Below are 24,077 nucleotides of genomic sequence, written 5' to 3' on the forward strand. Positions count from 1 at the left end.
TGATTTGGGGGAGGGCAGCTGCCCCCGCCCCGCATCCCCTTGGCTATGCCCATGGTCCTACCCTCTATAGCAGGAGAAAACAATATTACTTCAAGCACTTGATTTGCAGGATGCATGCAGTGGCGTAGCATGGGGGGTGCAGGGGGGTCCGGCCGCACCGGGCGCAACATCTGGGGGTTAGGGAAATCCATGGGTTAGGGGGCGCAAATTACTTTGCCATGCCCCGGGTGCTGATAACCCACGCTACGCCACTGGATGCATGTGAATAAACAGAAAATGAAACTGGGTAGAGTCAGCCAACAACAGAAACCCCAATAAGAATATCCTTTGAAAACACCTAATTGAATGTGTTAAAGCTCAGAGCTTAAAACCTCCAGGAGAACAAAATGGTATTTTTCACCTGGTGCTGAAAAGATATCAGCTCTGGTGCCAGGGAAGGCTCTCAGGTGAGGATGTTCCACGAATTTTCCCACTGCCCAATCCCTGGGTGCCATCCACTCTGGGAAGCTGGAGGAAAGCCTTGGTCGCCAACCAGTAGAACCAAGACAGCTTTCCGGGTCATGTGGCCAGCATGACCAAACCGCTTCTGGCACAACAGGACACCATGACGGAAACCAGAGCAGTGCACAGAAACGCTGTTTACCTTCCTGCTGCAGCAGTACCTATTTATCTACTTGCACTGGTGTGCTTTCAAACTGCTAGGTTGGCAGGAGCTGGAATAGAGCAACGGGAGCTCACCCCGTTGTGCGGATTCGAACCGCCGACCTTCCGATCGGCAAGCCCAAGAGGCTCAGTGGTTTAGACCACAGCGCCACCCGCTTTGGGTGGAAGATAAGTCCCAATAAATGCATACGTATATAAAGATGGGGAAAAAATTGCAAAGTGATTCAGAATGAACAATTCTAATATTTTTTCCCCTATTAGCCACTCAATACGGATGATCAGAATCCACAACCTGGACCTAAACCTGGGCAGGAAGGACACCGCGAAGATCACAAAAGCAGTGAAGAACTCCATCACCAGAAAGGGCACGGACACGGCCATGGCCACGATCATGGTCACAGTCACGGTCACGGTCATGGCCGCGGCCACGGCCACGGCAATCGCCGCCACCACCACAAACATCACGGGAACCACTCGCATGAACACCAGAGTCCACCAGGCCAGCCAGAAACACCAGGCCGTGTGGTTGTTCTCCCTCCTTCAAACGAACATGTATCTCTACATTCCCTGCCAGAAATTCAACCTGAACAATTAGATGGGGAACCCGTTCCCCCCGGGGCAGAGAGCCCAACAGGAACCCCTCAAGTCAACCGCCCTGATATATATGGTGCTCCGGGCAAACCACTGGCTAAGCCAAACATCTTTGCATTCCCTGTTGGGTTTTCAAACTCAGCTACGTGTCCAGGAGACAGCACAATAACTATCCCTGGCGTCGAGCTGCCCCAAAGGCCTGCGATAAAATTGCCCCCAGAGCCCAAGAAGGCCTAAAGTTTGGGTACTGTAGAATCCCCAAAAGCTATTCAACATGTGGTACTGTATCCTTGCAGCATGAGAGGAGCAGTTTTGGATGAGGAAGGGAAGGGAGGAGGAGAAAAAGATGGTCATTATAATATCTCACCACAAAAGGTAATTAAAAACAAAATACAACTGGTTGTGCAGTGAATTGTCACAAAGGGCACCAGAGGAATCTTTGTGGTACTAATGTTAGTGATTTGCACAAGTGCTTTGCCAAATGAGCTCCCTCTTATAGTATCCCCATGCTGTTTGGACCAAAGTCCACAGAGGGAAGGAATGACTGACAGTGAATAGGGAGCCCATCTTGGGTCTTATAGCATCCCAAAAGCAACACTTGAAAAGCCCCAAACGTTCACAGCTCAGCTGTGCATTCTTTAGTCCCTGCGGGGGGTGGGATATTTTCATGAATCTAAACAACATGGTGGCCAGAGATTTCTGTATTTCCTTTCTTTTCTCTGCCCATCCCTGACCTCCTTGTCCTTGTGAATGTGAGAAGAATGACGTTTTCTCTGCTGCAAGGAAGCTTAACAATACTCAATAAACTAGTGGTGTGACATTACTGCCTCTAGAGTGGCTGTTTTGGAAACCAGACCTTTCTCATTTTCGCTTTGAAAAACAAAGCAGGCCTCTAGACCTCAAGGCCTCCAGGTGGTAACCGTGAAGTGTGTGTTTGGGGCAGTTCAGCCTGAGGAAACCAGGAGGTACTGGAGGTGTCTTTCATGTAGAGTGAGAGAGATGAGACATATATTCTGAAATATACTCGGAGTCCTGTAGTGATTTCATGCTCTTTATTGCAGCTTGTAAAACAGTGATTGAATTGCCCCCCAACCCTCAGGTTTTTATATACATTATTTACACAATGAGTCCCATCTGATTGGCTGATTCTGCTTCCCTCCTGGAACCTGATTGGTCTTTTCCCGCAGGCCAATCAGTTGTTGCATTCTAGGATCCTACCAGCCTAATAGGCTGATTAACTTCCTCCTGGAGCCTGATTGGTCTTTTCCTGCAAGCCAATCAGTTGTTGCATTCTAGGATCCTAAAGGTAAAGGTAAAGGGACCCCTGACCATTAGGTCCAGTTGTGACCGACTCTGGGGTTGTGGCACTCATCTCGCTTTATTGGCCAATGGAGCCGGCATACAGCATCCGGGTCCTTGGCCAGCATGACTAAGCCGCTTCTGGCGAACCAGAGCAGTGCATGGAAACACCGTTTACCTTCCCGCCGGAGCGGTACCTATTTATCTACTTGCACTTTGACATGCTTTCGAACTGCTAGGTTGGCAGGAGCAGGGACCGAGCAACGGGAGCTCACCCCGCCACGGGGATTCGAACCGCCGACCTTCTGATCGGCAAGTCCTAGGCTCTGCGGTTTAACCCACAGTGCCACCCGCGTCCCCTTCTAGGATCCTATTTGCCTATTGTTCTAGGATCCAAGCTTAGTACATAACATATTCTCACAGGAGAAATTTCACCTTCAGCCTGGGGGAGGTGGCTGAGGATGAAAGGGGGAAATCCCTCCCCAAGATTTTCAAGGTGGAGGAGTGAAGAGGGGAGCTCATCCTGTTTCACCGCTTGAGGAAAAATGGGAGGTGCTGCCCTGCCATGCCATGGCCACCTGAAGCAGCAGCCTGAGTCCACCTGGTGTCCGTATCGGCTCTGGGTGTAAAACTCATATAGGGGGCATGGAAGAGAAAAACTCATTGGGTCAGCATCTGCGCTTCCATTCATGCTTGTCCCAATGGTCATGTCGGCCTTTTTTGTTTTCATCTTTGCCCAGAATGGTACTGTGTTGTAATATAGCATAGTGTAATGGTTCTAGGGGTTGCTCGTGCGTAAATCGACACCACACCTGGCTAGGTTACCTGGGTGAACCCTTTCTGTCTGGACAGCCTCTCACCCGTGGCTGTCTCAGTCGCTGGCAGAATCCGTCAGTGGGCGTTTCTTGAACTTCTTTCAGCAAAGAAGTTCTTTGACGCCTAGTCACCGCCTACTCTCCCTGCGCGGAAACCTTCTGCGCAGGGAGGGTGTGGGCAGCGGAGGACCCGTGCTCTCCCCGTTGGTCTCCGGCGAGGAGTCATGGAGCCACCTCGCTGATTCCCCAATCTGCCCCCCTTCTCCACTGGTGCTACGCTGATTTCCTTCCCCAGAAGATGGGCTGCTTCTCTCCCTCCCAGGACGCTCTCCTGAACCCCTCTGGAGCCCTCCCCCTCCCTCTGGCTCTGATGGCAGTTCCCTGACACATAGCTTTAGCTTTCAGGGGTGAGGCCAAGATTGCCTTCCATCACAGAGCAAAAACCTCTCTCTTTCTAAACCCAGAACCTCTTGTGACAGTGACACTTCTATATTTTATTTTATTTTATTTTATTTTATTAAAAGGAGTGTCCTGCAGCTAATGGGAGCAGCTCTGATGGTTGCCAGACACACACACACACACACACACACACACACACACACACACACTGAGTTTTGCCCTGTGCCCAAAAATCATCTCCCATTTTATTGCCTAGCAAAAAGGGGTGTGTGTGTGTGTAGCAATACTTTTTTAAATAATCATTTTTGTTAATTTTCCAAATTATTTCAAACCAAATTACTTTAATTTAACACAATTTCTTAAAATCGGGTTTCCCACTCCTGTTGCATCGTATGTCCAGGGACGGGGGGGCATAGCAAAACCTTATTAAATTCCTTGTAAAGCATAAATCAACCCCCCCCCCTTTTTTTTCAAATTGTCTAGCAGAGTAGCAACTACACACGTCTCTTCATTACGTAGAGGAGGAGAGGCGAAAAAAGACCATTAGAAAACCATCAGAGTGCACAAAAAAGCACCTTGTCCTCCCCCTTTCTTTTCACGGCTGCGGTAGGGATTCTCAAATTTCAGGAAACCCTTCAAATACCTTTAGTCTCCGTTCTTTTGGCAGCTGATTGATTGCAACCTATTTGCATATGAGCACCTCTTGATTAACGCCTATTGTCCAGATTGAGGAGGAACCTTCCACAAATCATAATGGTGATGTGATGGTGTCTCCTCCATGGTGGGGGCACACTCCCAAATTGCTGCCATTCTGCCTTCCAAATTGGGAGACACAGGATTGTGCAACACTGTGGGATACAGTGAACTTCCCAGACCCCCCTGGAAAGCATCTGGAGGGTTAATAATAATAATAATAATAATAATAATAATAATAATAATTTATTTATATCCCACCCTTCCTGGTTCAGAAAACCAGGCTCAGGGCAGCTAACAAATTTAAAACACTTAATTGATGCTACAAAAAACAGCATAAAATAAGGTACAAAACGTGAATAACAATAAAATCAAAAATCAATTTAGGGGGGAAATCCATCCAATAAACATTAGATGATCACCAGGGCTAGGTGGCTAAAGTAGTCCTATTTGGGCCAGCGAGGAGGCCAGGGGAGAATTAGCTGTGAGATCCCAGAGCGGGTAATCTTCATAAAAAGGGGAGAGGGAGGGAAGGAAGGGGAATAAAAGATCAGGCTAAGTTCAAATTGAAAGCCAGGCGGAATAGCTCTGTCTTACAGGCTGTGTGGAAGGAATTTAAATCCTGCAGGGCCCTGGTCTCATGGGACAGAGCATTCCCCCAGGTTGGAGCCATCACTGAGAAGGCCCTGGCCATGGTGTTTGTGCCTCATTCCCTCCCTTTCCCCTGCCTGAACTTTTTCGCAGCCCCCGGAGGGGCTACGGAAAGCCTCCCCCATGGAATTGTGAGCAAGGCCAGAAACCGTGTGTGGAGCAATACTTTACCCATTTTACGTAAGAACTATACCTGATTTCTGTCCTACAATACCATCCAATCAAATAAATATTTTCAGAGTTTAGAAGCATGGTCAACCCCTGTTTGACCAGAGACTATAGAACGTTTAGGAGGGATGAATACCTTTATATGGAGCAGCAGAAGAGCCATGGGATTCTGTTAAAAACAGACACGCTGAGAGACAGAGAAATGGAAAAGGGTGCATTTCAGATTCTGCCCAGTGCATCCACTTTGTCAGCAACAAGATACAAAAACAGTCTTTAGGCACACCAAGGAATCTATTACAGGTCAGTTCAAAGCAGCAAAAGGCTGATTACCAGTGGACTTGTATGCTTAAGACACTTCTTTTTTTAAAAAAAAACAACAATTTGGGAAAACTTTAAAACAAACTGCAGAAGAACTTGTCAGTCATCTGACCACTTGTTATGTACTGAAGTTCTCACCCTGGGCCAGCAGGGGGATACTGTAGATAGTTTTCACTCAGGCCCACGTCAGTTATTTTAGGCGGGAAACCCTGGGTTGTTGTTGCTACAATGTTGATAGCCAGCTGCCTATAAAAGCAGGCCGGCTGAGCTGTTTGCCGTTCAGTTTTCTGTTCCAGCTTACAAAATAAAGAGCTGTTTTGGAGAAATCGCTGTGTCGTCTCCATGTCTACCCACTATTCAACACCACTTATGCACTCATTGGCCATTTCATGAATATATTCATATTTATGCCCAATATAATTTACCCTAATATATGCATTTTTGCATTTCACTATACACACACCTAGGGACACGGGTGGCGCTGTGGTGTAGACCACTGAGCCTAGGGCTTGCCGATCAGAAGGTCGGCAGTTCGAATCCCCGCGATGGGGTGAGCTCCCATTTCTCAGTCCCAGCTCCTGCCAACCTAGAGTTCAAAAGCACGTCAAAGTGCAAGTAGATAAATAGGTACTGCTCCAATAGGAAGGTAAACGGCGTTTCCGTGCGCTGCTCTGGTTCGCCAGAAGCGGCTTAGTCATGCTGGCCACATGACCTGGAAGCTGTACGCTGGCTCCCTCCGCCAATAAAGCGAGATGAGCGCCGCAACCCCAGAGTTGTCCGTGACTGGACCTAACGGTCAGGGGAACCCTTACCTTTGTACACACACCTGCTATTTCAGCCACGCACCTTCATTCCTCCAGTGGGCCCACAACACCCACACAACTACCATTTGAACCCAATGTTCCTCTTTTGCTATTCTGCTCTGGCTCCATGTCTGCATAAATCATTCATTTTCTGTTTACATTTCTCAACCCGGGATCAAGACAGCTGCCTTAGTTACACTGATGCTATATCTTTTTTCTTCTTTAATAAACGAAACAAGTGGGTGTCCTGCTGAGCATCAACCCATGTGCCTCTGTGGGGGCTTTCCTTGGTGCAAAGTCTTCACAGAGCACAGAAGGGGTAAGGTGAGCTCCTAGCACTTCTGACAGCTTTGTTCTGTTCTGATGCCCAAAGCCAGGGATCCATGGTTTCTGCAGGCTGCAATGGTACATAAAAGGAGGCAAGGGTGGCCCTTGACTTGAGCACAGTCCCAGTAGGCCCTTCCTTCCCCCACCCGCAGGGAATAAGAACAGCCTGACGCTTGCCAGCCTCCCATGTAATCTCCCGCACGCTGATAAAACTCCTGAAGATCATGCAGGGCCTCTGCTACTGCCCTCCTTCTTGTTCTTCGACTCAGAAGGCCCCTGAATGCTATTTTTAGTGCAGTGATAGGATCAGGTAGAATAAGCTCCCTTAAAGCACACTCTGCGTCCCCAGGCGTGTCGCTTACAGGTCCCGAGAGGTTGGTCCTTTTGCGGGTAAGTTTGGGCTTCTTATTTTCAGGGGTCGTCTTTGTGGGGAATGAATGCCCTTCTCCCCAGTGGAGAATCATGCTCACGATGCACTTTCGCCAAGGATGTCAAAGAGTCTAGGCATTTATACAATGTATGCCCATAGCCCTGATCTCAGAGTAAGGGAACCCTGAGCACTCTGCTGGACTGTGATGAGTGAGGGTTGAGGTTATTGTCCCCTCCCCTGTTTTGCTTCCCCCCAAGGACACGCTCTATGGGGAGCTGGCTTTGGGGACCAGTCCCACAGGCAGATGGGGCATTACAGAGATGTCTGCAAACATGGCACAAAGGCTGCCAACATCAACCCTGCCGTGACGGCCGCAGTGCCTGGAGACAGACAGTCAGGTTGTGTATCCACAGCAGTGACCAGAGGAGGAATGGTCACTGGGAGGAGCGCAGAGAGAAGAAACGCCATGTTGCATCTGCGGCAGCACACCTTCATCTGCCCCAGCTGCAACAAAACATGTCTCTCCCATATCGGTCTCTACAGCTACAGCAGATGTTGAAACCTTCCAACAGTTCAACAATGAAGCATTTCTCCATTGTCTCCCGAGACAGACAGATGCCAAGCAGGTTTTGCATTCTCCAGGCTAACACCCTTCGTGGTTTTGTTTGACTAGCATCTGACAAACGGATCAAGCCACTCTGCAATTTAAAGATGGCAGGCAGGGTTGGTACCACATGAACCCTGGTCCCCGACTGAAGCACCAGCAGGCACTTGCGAACAACTGTCTTCCTTGAATGAGCAATGGAGGCCACTCTGTAAAATAATGGGCATCCCTTTTGTAGGGTGTGTGTGTGTGTGTGTGTGTGTGTGTGTGTGTACGCAAGCTGAGAGTGACAAGGTCCAAATACAGAAGAGCAAAGATTGTGCCTTTGATTTGGCAACAAAACCTGCTTCTGCTTTTCTCTCATGTGAATCTAATAGGCAAGTAAGTTTCTTAAAAATGACACTGGTGCCAAATCCAATATACAAAGGTTCAAAGAAAACAAGATAAGCGAGAGCCAGGCTGTGTGAGCACAGAACCTTTCGCAAAGCTGGGGAGGAATTTGGTCATTGGACACGTGAGCCTGTTGCAGCGCTGCATTGCCCAATAGGCAACTGCCCCCAAAGTCTCTGTTATGCGCACCCCAATTTCCTAGCAGTGGGAGACTCAGAAATGCCAGTCCACAGCTCAGGCATGGCTTCCTTAGAATGAAGGTCACTGAAGATGGTGGCGTCTTTGTGATATATTATTATTATTATATTTATTAAATCTGTATACTGCCTTTTATCTGAAGATCTCGGGATGGTTCACAGCATAAGAATACAAGACAAAAACACAAAATGCATAATAAAAACTAAACAATAACCCTCCTCCCGCAAATATATGAATATATGAGATTCATGAGATGGAAAGGATTATAGCAGTAACATTCCAATAGATCTTGTTCCCCTCTCAGGTTTCTAGAGGGCTCTCAAAAAGCCATAGTTTTGGATTCAGCACAAAGAGCAAGTCAAACTCATCCCAGCTCCATGCAAGGCTGCCTATTTCCGTTGTTTATTTGATTTGATTTATTACTTAGCAAAATGTATATCCCACTTGACGGGATTAGAACGTCTAATGAGCAAGAAATATTACAATTATCAGTAAAAATATGGGGTTTTTTTAACAAATAAGGAAGTTTAGAAAAAAAATAATCTTTTTTACTATTAAAAAAATAAGAAAAAAAATCGTAACAAAGATTCAAATATGTCAACATCTATGTGTCTGGATAAGGTTGCCTTAACAAAAATGTTTTAGTGCCTGCCTTATACTCAGTGATAGCATAATCTCCAACCACAAAAGAAGGGAAAGCAGTGCTCCTTTTTGCTCCACTTCTAGATCTGAAGCATCCCCAGCTAGACATTTCTATGGCAATTCCAGTCACCTTAGTCTTACAAAGAGATACTTAATTAACTTGATTGGAGCCGTTAACTTCAGAAAGCGGCAGATTCAACCACTTTAGCAGCCTCCCTTTCTGCAAAATCTTTAAGCCCCAAAGATGCTCTCTAGGCCAGGCATAGGCAAACTCAGCCCTCCAGATGTTTTTTTGAGACTACAATTCCCATCATCCCTGACCACTGGTCCTGTTAGCTAGGGATGATGGGAGTTGTAGTCCCAAACCATCTGGAGGGCCGAGTTTGCCTATACCCCGCCTTCCCCCAGTTCTTCCATTTCTGCACACCTCTTGGGTATCCCTTGAATGTAGAACAGTTTATAAATCCTGAAGTTACGATAGCCATCTTCAAACATCTCAAGGGCTGTCACATGGAAGAGGGAGCATGCTTGTTTTCTCCTGCCCTGGAGGGTAGGATCCAACCAATGGCTTCCAGTTACAAGGAAGGAGATTCCAACTAAACGTCAGGAAGAACTTTCTGGCAGTAAGAGGTGATTGACAGTGGAACAAGAGTCCCTCAGGAGGTTGTGGACTCTCCTTCCTTGGAGGTTTTCAAGCAGAGGTTGGATGGCCATCTTGCAAGGATGGTTTAGTTGACATTCCTGCATTGCAGGGGTTTCCACTAGATGACGCTTAGGGGTCTCTTCTAAGATTCTGTGATTAAATACAATAGATAAATTGCGCTCTCTTCATGAGACCATCACATCTGTGCAAAAACAGCTGCCTCCCTATTTGCGGACGTTTTATTTCAGCCAAAGCCCACATACCTTTGTTCCTTCACACATGGCTACTTGGCCAACTTGAATCTCATTCTGTTTGGCTTCCTGTCACTCCATTAATGATTCATTTTCTATTTGCCTCCCTTGACTGTGGATCAAGGCAACAGCTTTAGCTTTGCAGATGTTGTGTCGGTATAAAACGGTGCGCCTTTAAGCATCCCCCTGTGTGTGAGCGCATCTCTGGACGGACACTTCACATGTAAACTCCGAAGGGAGAGCAGAGAAGGGCTGAGCTGAGGAAGCCAGTTTCTACCACAGCCAAAATGGAGCTTCTGGCAGCTGCCGTGCTGATGGCGGTGCTGCTGGGCTCTAATGGCGAAAACCAAGCCGCCATGGTTTCTGCAGACTGCAATGATGCAGGAATAGAAAGGGATGCTGGAGTGGCCCTCGACTTGATCAATAAGCACCGCAAGGATGGCTATATTTTCACCCTCTTGCGTGTTGCCGATGCTCACATACAACATGCAGTAAGTACTACAGCTCTGACTGACTCCTTTGCTGGCTTTTCTCTTAGGAACACAGTGGTACCTCTGGATGCGAACGGGATCCGTTCCAGAGCCCTGTTCGCATCCAGAAGCGAACGCAACCCGTGTCCGCACGTCTGCGCGGGTCACGATTTGCCGCTCCCGCGCATGCGCGTGACGTCATTTTGACTGCGCATGCGCGAGCGGCGAAACCCAGAAGTAACGCGCTCCATTACTTCCGGGTCGCCGGAGCACACAACCCAAAAGTACTTATCCTGAAGCTACTTCAACCCAAGGTATGACTGTACATGGAGTTGCCTTATAGCGAGTCCTCTGGCCCATTGTCTACACCAGGGTATCCCAAATTTGGGTCTTCAGCTGTTTTTGGGACTATAACTCCCATCCTCCCTAGCCAGCAGGCTCCATGGAGGACAACCAAAGCTGTCTGAAATTGTCTCAAAGCGAGACGTTTCATGCAAGAACACATTGGTGTGAAATACCTCTATACGTGTGAGGCGAATTGGAGAAATGTCAAACCAATGATAGCAGACATTCTGAGCAAGTCACTACCAAGAAAAACCATTTTGGGAATGAGTCAAAATGGCGCTCTGGGTGGTTCATTAATTGTGTGTGCAATTGTTATATTTGCCAGAGAGGGGGCTGTTGGGATAACCCACCTCATATAACCAACATGCTTAAATCTAATTGATGCATGAAGAGGTTAATGTCATAGAATAAGCTGTCCTGCCAGGTTTAGCTCTGTTTGGGATGAACTAGGGACGCAGGTGGCGCTGTGGGTTAAAGCCTCAGCGCCTAGGACTTGCCGATTGAAAGGTCGGCGGTTCGAATCCCTGCGGCGGGGTGCGCTCCCGCTGCTCGGTCCCAGCGCCTGCCAACCTAGCAGTTCGAAAGCACCTCCGGGTGCAAGTAGATAAATAGGGACCGCTTACCAGCGGGAAGGTAAACGGCGTTTCCGTGTGCGGCTCTGGCTCACCAGAACAGCGATGTCACGCTGGCCACGTGACCCGGAAGTGTCTCCGGACAGCGCTGGCCCCTGGCCTCTTAAGTGAGATGGGCGCACAACCCCAGAGTCTGTCAAGACTGGCCCGTACGGGCAGGGGTACCTTTACCTTTACCTTTTTAGGTAATCAAGCCTTTGTCCCCCTCCAGTCTACCTGAGAAGCTCAGCTTGTAAAGAGCACACAGCTGGTTGCTCCAAGATCAAACCACATGACTCTCACGAGAAGTTTTGTAAGGAGAACTATATGAAATATTGCAGAAAAGATTTATGAGAATGGATTTTAAGTTATGGATTATTAAAAGTAATATTTAGGATAACAAATGTAAGATTAAAAGATGAGGTTTGGAAATCATTAGACGTGGTTGATGGAAGCCTCAGGCTAAAATAGCCAAAATGTTGTATAAGATGAGATGAGATGAGATGTTCTGTTTGGAAAATATATGTAAAAACTAATAAAAATATATACTGTATTTTTCGCCCTATAGGACGCACTTTTTCCCCTCCAAAAATGAAGGGGAAATGTGTGTGCGTCCTATGGGGCGAATGCAGGCTTTCGCTGAAGCCTGGAGAGCGAGAGGTGCGCACCGACACCTCTCGCTCTCCAGGCTCCAGGAAGCTATCCGCAAGCCTAATTTATTACTGCATATATATTCCGCCTTTCTGCCAAGCAGCTTAAGGTGACATCCCGCCTTCATTTAATTCCCACAGCAACTGGCAAGGCAGGTTAGGCTGAGAGAGAGGACGACTGGCCAAGGTGAGCTTCACGGCTGCAGCATTTGAACTCTGGCCTCCCAGGTCCAAGTCTAACACTAACAACTAGGCCACACCAATCGCAGGGGGAATTACTAAAAAAAACCTGTTGGATTGCACAGAATTGGGGGTGGGGTGGGGGGGTAGCTGGATACTGCCAAAATATCTCCTGCAGAAATGCATTGGATTTTGTTGCATTTCCTCCCCTTTCAGGGAAATGATTCCATCTTGTACTTAACTCTGGATGTGCTGGAAACAGAATGCTCTGTATTATCTCGGAAAAACTGGTCATCTTGTGGAAACAGGCCGTTCTACGGCTATACAGTAAGTAACAACATCTCTACTCCTTCCGGCAGATCACAGATACTGCCGATACTCTGTGGCAGGCATAGGCAAACTCGGCCCTCCAGATGTTTTTGCTCTACAATTCCCATGATCCCTAGCTAACAGGACCAGTGGCCAGGGATGATGGGAGTTGTAGTCCCAAAACATCTGGAGCGCTGAGTTTGCCTATGCCCGCTCTATGGATATCAATGTTTTTGTGACTAAGGATATGTACTGTAGCTCTGGCACACGCCCACCACTGGCGTTTGAAGCTGAGCGTGCATGTCATTAGCCACAATCTCTATGTATTCTGTGGGCCCTTGAGAAATGCTACGGCTTGGTTCATTTTCCCTCAAACCGGCTTCCATCCAGCTTGAAAACGTATGCCATAGTTAAGCTGAGATGTGCACATTTGAGACAGCCACCGCACATGCACAAATGACTGCACATGCGCAGAGGACAGCTTCAGGCAACAGGAGTTTGCGGGGGTTGCAGGTGCAAGGACACAAATCAGGTAATGCGCATCAGGTGAAGACATTCTAAGCCCCTTGTTGATGTGTACAAAAAGGTAAAGATGTGACTTGAATCGCAGCAGCGGAAACAGACTTCCAGCGTTTTAAGTCATTAATGTGTACACAGCTTAAGAAAACTACAGTAACCGTCAGAGCAGGGAGGAAACATCCCTTGTGGCTTTTGGAAAAGGTGGGTGCTTGTATCAGAGCTTCTGACAGATGTCTGTCTTTTGCCTTCTCCAGGACTTTGGGCGATGTAAAGCTGTTGTGCAAATAAACCGGTTCCTTGAGGAAGAGAAACTGCATAGATACAACTGCACTATGAGCCCAGGTATTCATAGCTTCCAAATAAAGTGTCTGTGAACTCACGCAGGATACAGACAAAAAGATCATAGAATCCTAGAATCATAGAGTTGGAAGAGACCACAAGGGCCATCGAGTCCAACCCCCTGCCAAGCAGGAAACACCATCAGAGCACTCCTGACATATGGTTGTCAAGCCTCTGCTTAAAAACCTCCAAAGAAGGAGACTCCACCACACTCCTTGGCAGCAAATTCCACTGTCGAACAACTCTTACTGTCAGGAAGTTCTTCCTAATGTTTAGGTGGAATCTTCTTTCTTGTAGTTTGGAATCTTTGCTCCGTGTCCGCTTCTCTGGAGCAGCAGAAAACAACCTTTCTCCCTCCTCTATGTGACATCCTTTTATATATTTGAACATGGCTATCATATCACCCCTGAACCTCCTCTTCTCCAGGCTAAACATGCCCAGCTCCCTTAGCCGTTCCTCATAGGGCATCGTTTCCAGGCCTTTGACCATTTTGTTGCCCTCCTCTGGACACGTTCCAGTTTGTCAGTGTCCTTCTTGAACTGTGGTGCCCAGAACTGGACACAGTACTCCAGGTGAGGTCTGACCAGAGCAGAATACAGTGGCACTATTACTTCCCTTGTTCTAGATGCCATACTCCTATTGATGCAGCCCAGAATTGCATTGGCTTTTTTAGCTGCCGTGTCACACTGTTGGCTCATGTCAAGTTTGTGGTCAACCAAGACTCCTAGATCCTTTTCACATGTACTGCTCTCAAGACAGCATTACAGGGGAAGCTGCCTTATAACGAGTCAGATCATTGGGTCCATCTTGCTCAGAATACCAGGGCTGGGAACCATTTTGAGTCCATTGCCTGTGGAAAAACCTCCTAAGGGGCACATGGGTGCCAGGGATGGGTGGGTGCCAGAGGGGGAGAAATGGAACACTAGATGTGAGTCTTAGCCTTTGTAGACAAGGCTACATTCCAGACACAAAAGCAGGTGGTTTAGTCTAAAAGGACTCGCAGTGGCCCTATAGCCCTACCTAGAGATGCTAGCTACCTTTGAAGATGACCCAGAAACTACAGCTAATCCAGAATGCGGCAGCTAGACTGGTGTCTGGGAGTGGCCGCCAAGACCACATAATACCAGTCCTGAAAGACCTACATTGGCTCCCAGTACGTTTCCGAGCACAATTCAAAGTGTTAGTGCTGACCCTTAAAGCCCTAAACGGCCTTGTCCCAGTATACCTGAAGGAGCGTCTCCACCCCCATTGTTCAAACCGGACACTTAGGTCCAGCTCCAAGGGCCTTCTGGCAGCTCCCTCACTGCGAGGTTACAGGGAACCAGGCAGAGGGCCTTCTCAGTCGTGGCACCAGCCTTGTGGAATGCCCTCCCATCATATAACAAGGAAATAAACAACTATATGACTTTTAGAAGGCAGCCCTGTTTAGGGAAGTTTTTGATGTTTGATGTTTTATCCTGTTTTTAATATTCTGTTGGGAGCAGCCCAGAGTGGGTGGGGTATAAATGATTAATAATAATAATAATAATAATAATAATAATAATAATAATAATAATAATAATAGTTGTTGTTGTTATTATTATTAGGGATTGAACCTGGGCCTTTTCCATGCAATCCAGATGGTCTGCCACTGAACCACAGCCCTTAATTGTCATCATATGAATTATCATTTCGCCCAAGCTGATCCCAGTAGAAACCTCCCCCCCCCCTACTTTTCAACAGGTGCTGGCAGCAGACTTTGGTGATTGGGTAGGGATTTGTGATGTCAGAAACCTACTTTTCAGGACCATTTTTCAGGTTTAATTTTAAAAAAGCACCGTCTTAACTTTTAAAGGTATAAATGCAATATCTTTAAAAACACGGGCAGGTAATTCACCTGAAGAGAGAGAATCCACTGCTGAAGAGAATCGGGATTTGATACAGAGGAAGATACAGGGTGAGGGAAGTCAGGGATTAAAGGACGACACTGGGACATTGGACGTGCTATAAATCAATGACTTCACCCTGCATGTTAATTATAATCCCAGGCAACAAAAATACAATGCTGATAACTGCTCACTTTTCTCAGTTCCACCTGAACTATATGAGTGCAAGGATTGTCCAGTGAGGGTAACAGTCATAGAAGCCGCTGAAGAGCACATGAAGTACGCCAATGGGGTCTTGGAGCAATACAATCAGGACAGCAACCAGACGAATTATTACAAGGTGGAGGAAATAAAAAAAGTTTTCAGTGCGGTATGTATCAGTCTGCCCTGGAACTTAAATTGCTGCATACAAGTGAAGCTTTCCCCATCTCCCATTCATAGCGGTCAACCGTCCCTTATTTAGCAGGAAACTCCCTTATCCCAGCGCCATTTCCCGCTGCTGTCCCGGATTGATGATGTCCCGTAAATTTCCCGGGTTTCAAAGGAAGCAGCTCCTCTCCCTCCCTCCCTGTCGGCCAGGGACGAGGGAGGCTCCAACTGTGTTGTTTGGCTGCATTGCTCACCCAATAAGGAGTCTGAGAACAACTGGGGGGTGGAGCTTGCATGCCCTGTGCTGATCAAATCGGCTGTGTTGCCTGGGGACTCGCCTTTGCTCAGCGCTTCCCTGTGGTTTTCCTTGCTGCATCCCCTTTGCCAGGTTGCTGCGCTGTGGGAACCACCGCTTGAGGTTTCGTTTGGCTGCTGGTTGACTAAAATCCCTTATTTTGGCTGCTGATCCCTTATTTTCGAGGCTGCTGGCCCCTTATTTTCAAATCTGTAAGTTGACAGCTATGCCCATTTCTTTGCTAGGAAAGAGGCCATGTGCTCTTTTGTGTACTATTAGGATGGTGTCAAAGGCCCACAATGCTTGGCAAGTACATTCTCAGAGTTCACTGGGGCAAACCATGTCTATTCAGTTAATTTGACAGTGCAGAACTGGCACCGTTACAAAGGTGCCACGTAATGCTTGTTCCGCATGGAAAAGAAATGGATTTCTTTAGTGTGGTGGCACCTGCATTCTGGAGCTCAGTGCCTATTGACATCTGGCAGGCTCTGGGAGTAAACCCAAGGAAAAATCCATACCTTGCAGGAAATCTTCGGGAGGAAGAAAGGCCACAAGGAGTAAAGCCTACACAAATCTGGAGTGGAGTCCCTAAGACGGTTGGATGGCGCCCTTTACGCCCCCTACTGACAACTCCTGTGGCCAAGCTGGTGCTTTCCTTTGGACCACATCAGTGAGTCCGAGAGAGGGGTCTTCTTGTCTGGGCAGCCCAAGACCTCCAGACACACTGCCCAGGCTTGTGGCCTGGAGAGATTGTTGCAGTGCTTCTAATGCAACAAAAACAACACAGGAGGCAGCCATTCCAAGTTATGGGTCTTTGCAGCCACAGCAGGCGCTGTGATTCTGCAGCAGTTTGACTTCACCCCCGGAGGCATACTCCATTGTCAGATGCCAACAACAAAGGCACCACAAATGCACACTGTTCAGCGCCTGCTTCAATCACTTTTGTTTAGGGAAGCCCACAAAGAAGTTAGAAGTGTTTCGTTTTATGTTTTAATCATATTTTGACTATTTTTAAATACCTGCTTCCGACTGTTTTTAATCTACGATTTTAATGTTTTAATTTATATATTTGTAAACCTTTTAGAGGGGCAGTGATTTGGGGTTGTTATTGTTTTTTTACAATCATGTGATATATAATTTTTGGTAATTAATGAAATTCAGCTGGTTTAAATTTGCCGTGTAGCTACCAGGGGCCCAACGCAAATAGGAAAGGTGTGCCTTGGCATTTCAAATGGCTGTGCCACCTTCATCGTTCTGCCCGGACACTGAGGTCCAGCACTGAGGGCCTTCTGGCGTTTCCCTCACTGCAAGAAGCCAAGTTACAGGGAACCAGGCAGAGGGCCTTCTCGGTGGTGGCACCCGCCCTGTAGAACGCCCTCCCACCAGATGTCAAAGAGAAAAATAACTACCAAACTTTTAAAAGACATCTGGAGGCAGCCCGGTTTAGGGAAGCTGTTAATGTTTAATAGGTTACTGTATTTTAGTGTTCTGTTGGAAGCTGCCCAGAGTGGCTGGGGAAACCTAGCCAGATGGGCAGGGCATAAATATTATTATTATTATTATTATTATTATTATTATTATTATTATTATTATTTGGGCTCTTGCCTGGCCTTTCCCCTGCAGGTGGCTGATCGTACGGCGTACGTTGTTGAGTTTACCATCAAAGAAACCTCGTGCCCGAGAGCCAGTCTTGCAAAGAATATCTCGGCATGTGAATTTCTCCCTGACAGAACTGCGGTAAGCGAAGAGTCTAGCATAACCTCTGCAATGTGGCGCTTTCTGGGTGTTTTGAACTACAACTCCCAGCAGCCCCAGTTTGACAGGCTGTGGATTAGCTAACGCTAGAAGCTAAATCTTGAGGGGAAATATGAGAGGTTTCTAGACACACACTCACAGCTCTTCACTGCCTATCCAGGCAAGCAGGAGGCATTATCAGAGTTCAAGGATGCAATCCAGCACTTGAGGAGGGTGCAGAGGCAGGGGGTGTGGCCTGGGGAGAGGGTGTGGCCTAGTGAGAGCCCCAAGGGCCTGGTGGAGAGGTCTTGAGGTCCACATTTTGCCCACAGGCCTAAAGTTCCCCCAGGCTGATTTAAATGTCATCACAATTACAGCGTAACTCTTGCTCATAAATTTATTGACAGCTGCACGAATTACGATGGCTAGGAAGTGGAAGGGGCAAGCAGAATATAAAATGGAAGAATGGTATAAAGAGGTGTGGGATATAGCTATGAATGATTAATTCACATGTGCCATTAGGGTAAGACAGGGAATATGCAGGAGAAATGATTTTGAGGAGATATGGAGGGTGTCTGTAGAATTTGTACTGTTAAAACGGAAAGGGGTAAAACCATCGCAAGAGGTGTTGAAATTTTGGGAGGTTGGATAGTTACAATGGAATGGTCTCAGTGGTGTTGTGCACATTTTTATTCTTATTTGTTTATGATTATTACTTTGTCAAATAAATGTATAAAATGGAAATAAATGTATAAAAATAAAAAACAAAACAATTACAGTGTAAATCATGCAGAATAACAAACAAATCATCAGTAAAACAATTACAAATCTTCAGTAGAACAATCTTCTATAAAACACTGTTAACAAAACGACTAAGAAATAAGTTAAACTGCAGAACGACAAGAAACTACAAAGCGTTACAGCACTCGTAATCCACAAAACCAGGGCTTTTTTTTCCCAGCCAGAACTCACCAGAACTCAGTTCTGGCACCTCTCAGGTGGGCGCCATTGCCATTCTAAGAGAACAAGGGAGTTGTTCGTGGTGAGTTCTGGCACCTCTTTTTCTAGAAAAAGAGCACTGCACAAAACAATATTAGCAACATTAACAAACCAACAACCAAAAACAAACTAAGCGCTGTTGAGTTCACACACCCCCATGACTCACAGTCTTCCACTCTGTTCATCAAAGGACACAAACTCTCAATGTCTGTGGCAACAACTCCATACTGAAGGCTCTTAGAGCTGGAGGGATGGGCAAGGCAGGTGGAAAAAGCCATTGCCTGGTGGCCAGCACAACATCTCACTGTCTTTAAATGGTTTCCTTTCAAACTACATCTCTAAATGCATTTTCTTTCAAAATATATGCATGTTGACTTTTTTTTAACCTCCCTCCCTTGCCAAGGGCTGTTGGGGCCCTGGCTTTCTTAGGGATAACAGGATTGCACCTTTAGAAGCAAAGCTTAGGTCTCTCTGTTTGGTATCAATGGCTACCAGCCATGTGCTACCATAACTGTTGGAGACAGTGTGGGTCCTAATACTGGCAGCTGGGATCGCCAAGGGGAAGAGTTGCTGTGGTGCTCAGGTCCTGCCTGTGAGCATCTCAGGGGCATCTGGTCAGCCAGTGTGAGAACAGGATGCTTGTCTACCTGGGCCTTTTGCCTGACCCAGCAGTCTCTTCTTACGCCCCTGGAAAAGAATCTGCAGCACCATCTTTTCCCCTACGTCACAGCTGGCCGCGTCAGCAGTGCTGTGAGACAGCCCCAATCAGCTGGCAGGGTGGGTGTGCCACAAGTAATGTAATGCTGGAGCAGCCAGCCAGCACCCTCTTTCTCACCCCCTTCCCTGGATCTTGGGCTCAAGTGGCAGTAGGCATTGGGTGAGCCTTTGGTTGGAGGGGAGCTTGTGTTGGGTTGAAATAAGCGACAGACGAATGGCAAGTGTCATATAGGAGACATCTGCCGAGCACGTCTCGGGGAGTCCCTTTTATTGAATATTACAGCATTGCCACATATGTGCTTGCTGCTGATTGGTTAACACAAATACAATGCAAAGGTTGCATATAAGCATTAATCATCAATAGATTAAAGGTTGGGAAAGGGAACACAGAATTGGACAGGCGTGAAAACCTCCTTATTAAACTATTACTAGTGAATGATATAGCAAGACTTAAACTAACATAACTATCACGTTCCGTAGATGTGATCAATCATGCATTAAGAACAGGTCAGGGTACAATGTTTTCATGAACTCAATGTGAACTGAACATTCTAGGGTGAGGAAGAAATGCTTCAGCTTAGAACGGTTTGCCAGAGTCATGTGCAGAAGCAAAACTTCCCATCAAGCTTGTAGCCTTCGCCTGCCCCTCCTCAGTAAGGGTATCCTGTTAAAGGGATCTGGAGTGTGACATGCTGTCCGAAGCTCCTACAGGGACCCCTTGGGGTGCTGCCTCTTGTTAGAATTCCTCCTCCATGGTTGCAGTCATGGGATTTTTGTCTATCACATGACGGTATATGTTTTGACTCCACAGAGTGGGAAGTGATGGAGACAGGATGTTTGTGTTACTGTGTTCCGTGACGTGGGACTATTGTCCTTTGTTCTTTTTCCCTTTGCTGTCTGATGCTAGAGAGAAAGGGAGCCATGTTGCAGTGCTCCGTGTGTGTTTATATGTAAATAAAGTAGATTAGCCAAAATGCTGAGTTGCTGAGGTCTGTTACACAAGCTGCAAAGACTCTGCGGATCCCTAAATGTGCCGGTGTCTGTTGGCATTGGTCGCTGTGATGTTTGGGCTGAAGAAAGCTTATGAAGCTCCCGAACGATCGACCAGGAGGGAGAGAACATGCCAGTCGGGCATGTTTCTCTGCCAGGGTCCTACTCGAGTGTAGGACAAGCTCCTGACACCTCTATCATAGGTGTAAGTCATAGGACACCCCCTATCAGTGGTTTACCTTTCCATGGACTCTCTACAGATGGGCAGGAGTCAAGATGTAGCCTGACTTCACCCCAATGCCTAAGCCAAACTGCTCACATCTGTAACCAATGGAGTTGTGGCCTATTTGAACCTATAAACCAAACTACGCCGTGTCATTGTGTTTTATTGTTCTTCTGGGAACTTTGTGGCTCGGGTGCCTTGACACACAAAAGAATCTACAGCACCATCCAGTGCAGGGGCACAGATTCACACTGACATTTCCTCCTTCTCCGCAGCACAAAGGACTCTGCAGAGGAAAAGCCGTTAAGGAGTCGGATGCAAAAGATCCCAGTGTGATTGAAATAGAGTCCTGCGAAATCTACGATATTCAAGTAAGTCTATTCCCCTGCCCCCTGCTCCGTGGCTAAAGGGAGTGGCCTTCCCACCTACCTTTGAGTCAGGCTTCCTCAACCTCAGCCCTCCAGATGTTTTTGGCCTACAACTCCCATGTTCCCTAGCTAGCAGGACCAGTGGTCAGGGATGCTGGGAATTGTAGTCTCAAAACATCTGGAGGGCCGAGGTTGAGGAAGCCTGATTTAAGGCAAAGACAGAAGCAGGCAGCATCGACAGAAACAAGCGCACCACCTTGCCTCCATAGTTGAGGGGGCCGGTGCCTGCAACATGCGCAAGTGACGTCAGCACGCCACAGGACGGGCTGATGTCATGCGCCATGTGCCGTGCTCGCACTGTGGACGCACAATGAACTGCGTGCTGATGGCAGTTGTGTGACGGTGTGCAATTAAGGTAAGCATGTTACACAGCATGCACACACAGCCGCTGCAGGTTTTTTGGGGAAGCAGAACATTGAAGGGGGGAACATTCAAGGACACCATCTGTGCAGCATAAACCAATCCACCAGGTGGTGGCAGAAAATTTAGGTGCACTGCATTTACAGTGGAACTTTTGTTTTCGAACCTAATCCGTTCCAGAAGTCCATTTGACTTCCAAAATGTTCGAAAACCGAAAATCAAAGGGCTGTCAGCAAATCGAATGGTGAAAATGGAAGAACGCACGGCGGAGGCCGTTTCACATCCGAGGCAGTTCGAAAACAGAAGAATTCACTTCCAGGTTTTCGGTGTTCAGCTTCTGAATCATTCAGCAGCCGAGACGTTCGAAAACCAATGTTCCACTGTACTTCCGTTCAGAAGTGGCAATAGCAAATTTTTATTCCACCCAGCAGAGAGCACCAAAGAGGTTCCTATACTGTGCTTTCTTTTGGTCTCTAGAGTTTCAGTGAATAGGAAGTACAAGCTGCTAATGTGGCTCACATTAATTGGAGATTTTGCAAAACAAAAACAAAAAACTCAGCAGAACTCAACAACTTTGTGAAAAAACATTCAGCAACTTTTGGAGAGGACGAATGGGAGGCTGCTGTTTCATGGTGAGCGCGATAGCAGCCCAAAGTCCAAGGGCTGACAATCTACACCCAAGGCAAAAAAAAAAAAGAGTTGGGTGCATTCGCTGGTGCAATGAAAATTGTGAAAGGTTCGTAAGCTAACTCCTTTTCTTTCTTTCTTTCTTTCTTTCTTTCTTTCTTTCTTTCTTTCTTTCTTTCTTTCTTTCTTTCTTTTCTCCTTTTGCTTCCCGTTCTCATGTGTGCTGCATGCACACCTGGTGGCTGCGCTCCAGGATACAGGAAAAGGTTGCCATGTGTGCAGGCACACATGCAGGCACCCGCCGCATGGGCGCCATCACAACCATGACCACCACCACCATGGTCCTTGTCACCATCATCACCGTCACAGCTTCGGACCTCACCATGGGCATCACAAACATCATGGGCATCACAGGCATGGGCATGGGCATCATGGGCATCACGGGCATGCAGGGCCCAGAGGTGACCACAATTGCTCTGAAGAATATCCTGACTTTCCCCCTCCTCCAGGACCTTGCTACCCTCCTCCACCCCCTGGCGGACCACACCATTTCCCCCCTCTTAACGGTCCCCCACCTCCTCCAGGGCCACCACATGGGCCTCTCTGCCATCCTCCTCCCCCTCCTGATGTCCCCGACGATCGTCCCACATCTCCCCCAAATCAGCGGGTTCGTAGGCATAGCGACCACCACAAGCGCTGTCACGGCCCCAGGTGTCGTATGAGGTCAGCTGGGAGAAGAGGAGGAGGATCCTCTGAAGAGCACAGTTCCTTTGAAGACCACCACCCTTTCCACGGCAGCAAAGCCGGGTCGGTCTACTACATCCCAGTTGCGAGTCCAAGCAATGTCCTCCAAGTTCCTGGGGCAGATTTCTTTGGTGGCCCAGACAGTCAGCAGGGAGGCCACAGGGGGCCGCCTTTGTGCGGCAAAGGACTTCGCCAGAAACCAGCGCTGCAGCCATTCCCAGAACCTGATTCAGAATCAAAATCATGCCCAGGGAAGCCCAAGTATGAGCGGCCGGGCCTTTTGTCTTTGTATCCACAATGAAACACATTCCCATTAAGCCGAAGTGTTTCTGTAACTACATAGCTCCACAGCCTTCAATAGTGAAAAATAAAACATCTCTATACACAAAACAGTTTCTTTTATTCTGAGAGGGAATGAGCATTTGTGGAAAGAGCCTTCCTAAGGTATGTCTCAAGCAGAAAACCTATGTTTGGTTTGTTGGTTTTATTAAATTTATATATCAGCCTTCATCATAAGATCTCAGGGCAGTTCACAGAATAAAATACAGGATGAAAACGTGAGAATAAATAAAACGAAACAGCACAACACACACACTCTTCCCACAGACACATTTAACCAGCCAAAAGTCTGGCTGAAGAGGAACATTTTCGTCTGGCACCTAAAAAAATATAATGAAGGCACCAGGCGAACCTCCCTGGGGAGAGCATTTCATAGATGGGGAGCCACTACACAGAAGGCCCGTTCTCGTGTTGCCACTCTCTGAACCTCATGTGGAAGAGGCACATGAAGAAGGGTGGGGGGAGATGATGAGTGCAGAATCCAGGACGGCTCACTCCATCTTCCATATGACAACCCTTTAGATATTTGAAGATGGCTATCATATCTCCTCTCAGTCTCCTCTTATCCAGGCCAAACATACCCAGCAACTTCAACTGTTCCTGTAATGGTTCTAGGGGTTGCTCGTGCGTAAGTTGCCACCACTCCTGGCTAGGTTACCTGGTTGAACCCTTTCTGTCTGGACAGCCCTTCATTTTGTGGCTGTCTCAGTCGCTGGCAGAATCCGTCAGTGGGCGTTTCTTGAACTTCTTCCAGCAAAGAAGTTCTTTGACGCCAAGTCTCCTCCTACTCTCCCTGCGCGGAAGTCTTCTGCACAGGGAGGGTGTGGGCAGCGGAGGACCTGTGGTCTCCTCGCTGGTCTCCGGTGAAGAGTCCTGGAGTCTCCTCTCCGATTCCCCCATCTGCTCCCCTTCTCCACTGGTGTTACGCTGATTTCCTTCCCCAGCAGATGGGCTGCCTCTCTCCCTACTGGGACCCTCTCCGGCATCCCTCTGGAGCCTTCCCTCCACCTCTAGCTCCAATGGCAGTTCCCTGACAGTTCCTCATAAGCCTTGGCTTCCAGACCTTTTATCATCTTGGTTGCCCTCCTTTGCGCCCATTCCAGCTTATCAATATCCTTCTTAAATTGCGGTGCCCACAA

General features: G+C 47.5%; 2 protein-coding genes across 2 annotated transcripts in view; both read left to right on the forward strand.

Annotated features, from left to right (window-relative positions):
- FETUB (fetuin B) overlaps positions 1–2,074 on the forward strand; it is a 9,768-nt gene extending 7,694 nt beyond the window's left edge. Inside the window, exons 6-7 of the mRNA XM_081912525.1 lie at positions 434–446; positions 925–2,074. Coding sequence (XP_081768651.1) covers positions 434–446; positions 925–1,491 — 580 coding nt within the window. The 3' untranslated portion in view covers positions 1,492–2,074. The remainder of the gene's footprint in view (positions 1–433; positions 447–924) is intronic.
- Positions 2,075–9,975: 7,901 nt separating this feature from the next.
- Positions 9,976–22,989, forward strand: HRG (histidine rich glycoprotein). Its single transcript, XM_081911112.1, has 7 exons — positions 9,976–10,316; positions 12,298–12,408; positions 13,164–13,251; positions 15,317–15,483; positions 17,401–17,514; positions 20,716–20,811; positions 22,109–22,989. Exons 1-7 carry the CDS (start codon positions 10,113–10,115, stop codon positions 22,898–22,900), a joined length of 1,572 nt encoding a protein of 523 aa, XP_081767238.1. The 5' UTR covers positions 9,976–10,112; the 3' UTR covers positions 22,901–22,989.
- Positions 22,990–24,077: the final 1,088 nt, after the last annotated feature.

This window comes from Podarcis melisellensis (assembly GCF_964234715.1).
Source record: "Podarcis melisellensis genome assembly, chromosome: 5".
NCBI classification, from domain to species: Eukaryota; Metazoa; Chordata; class Lepidosauria; order Squamata; family Lacertidae; genus Podarcis; species Podarcis melisellensis.

Coding starts and splice junctions, on each gene's coding strand:
- HRG (XM_081911112.1), top strand. CDS start 10,113: ATGGAGCTTCTGGCAGCTGCCGTGCTGATGGCGGTGCTGCTGGGCTCT. Junction 10,317..12,297: donor ATGCTCACATACAACATGCA/GTAAGTACTACA, acceptor CTCCCCTTTCAG/GGAAATGATTCCATCTTGTA. Junction 20,812..22,108: donor GCGAAATCTACGATATTCAA/GTAAGTCTATTC, acceptor GCTGCGCTCCAG/GATACAGGAAAAGGTTGCCA.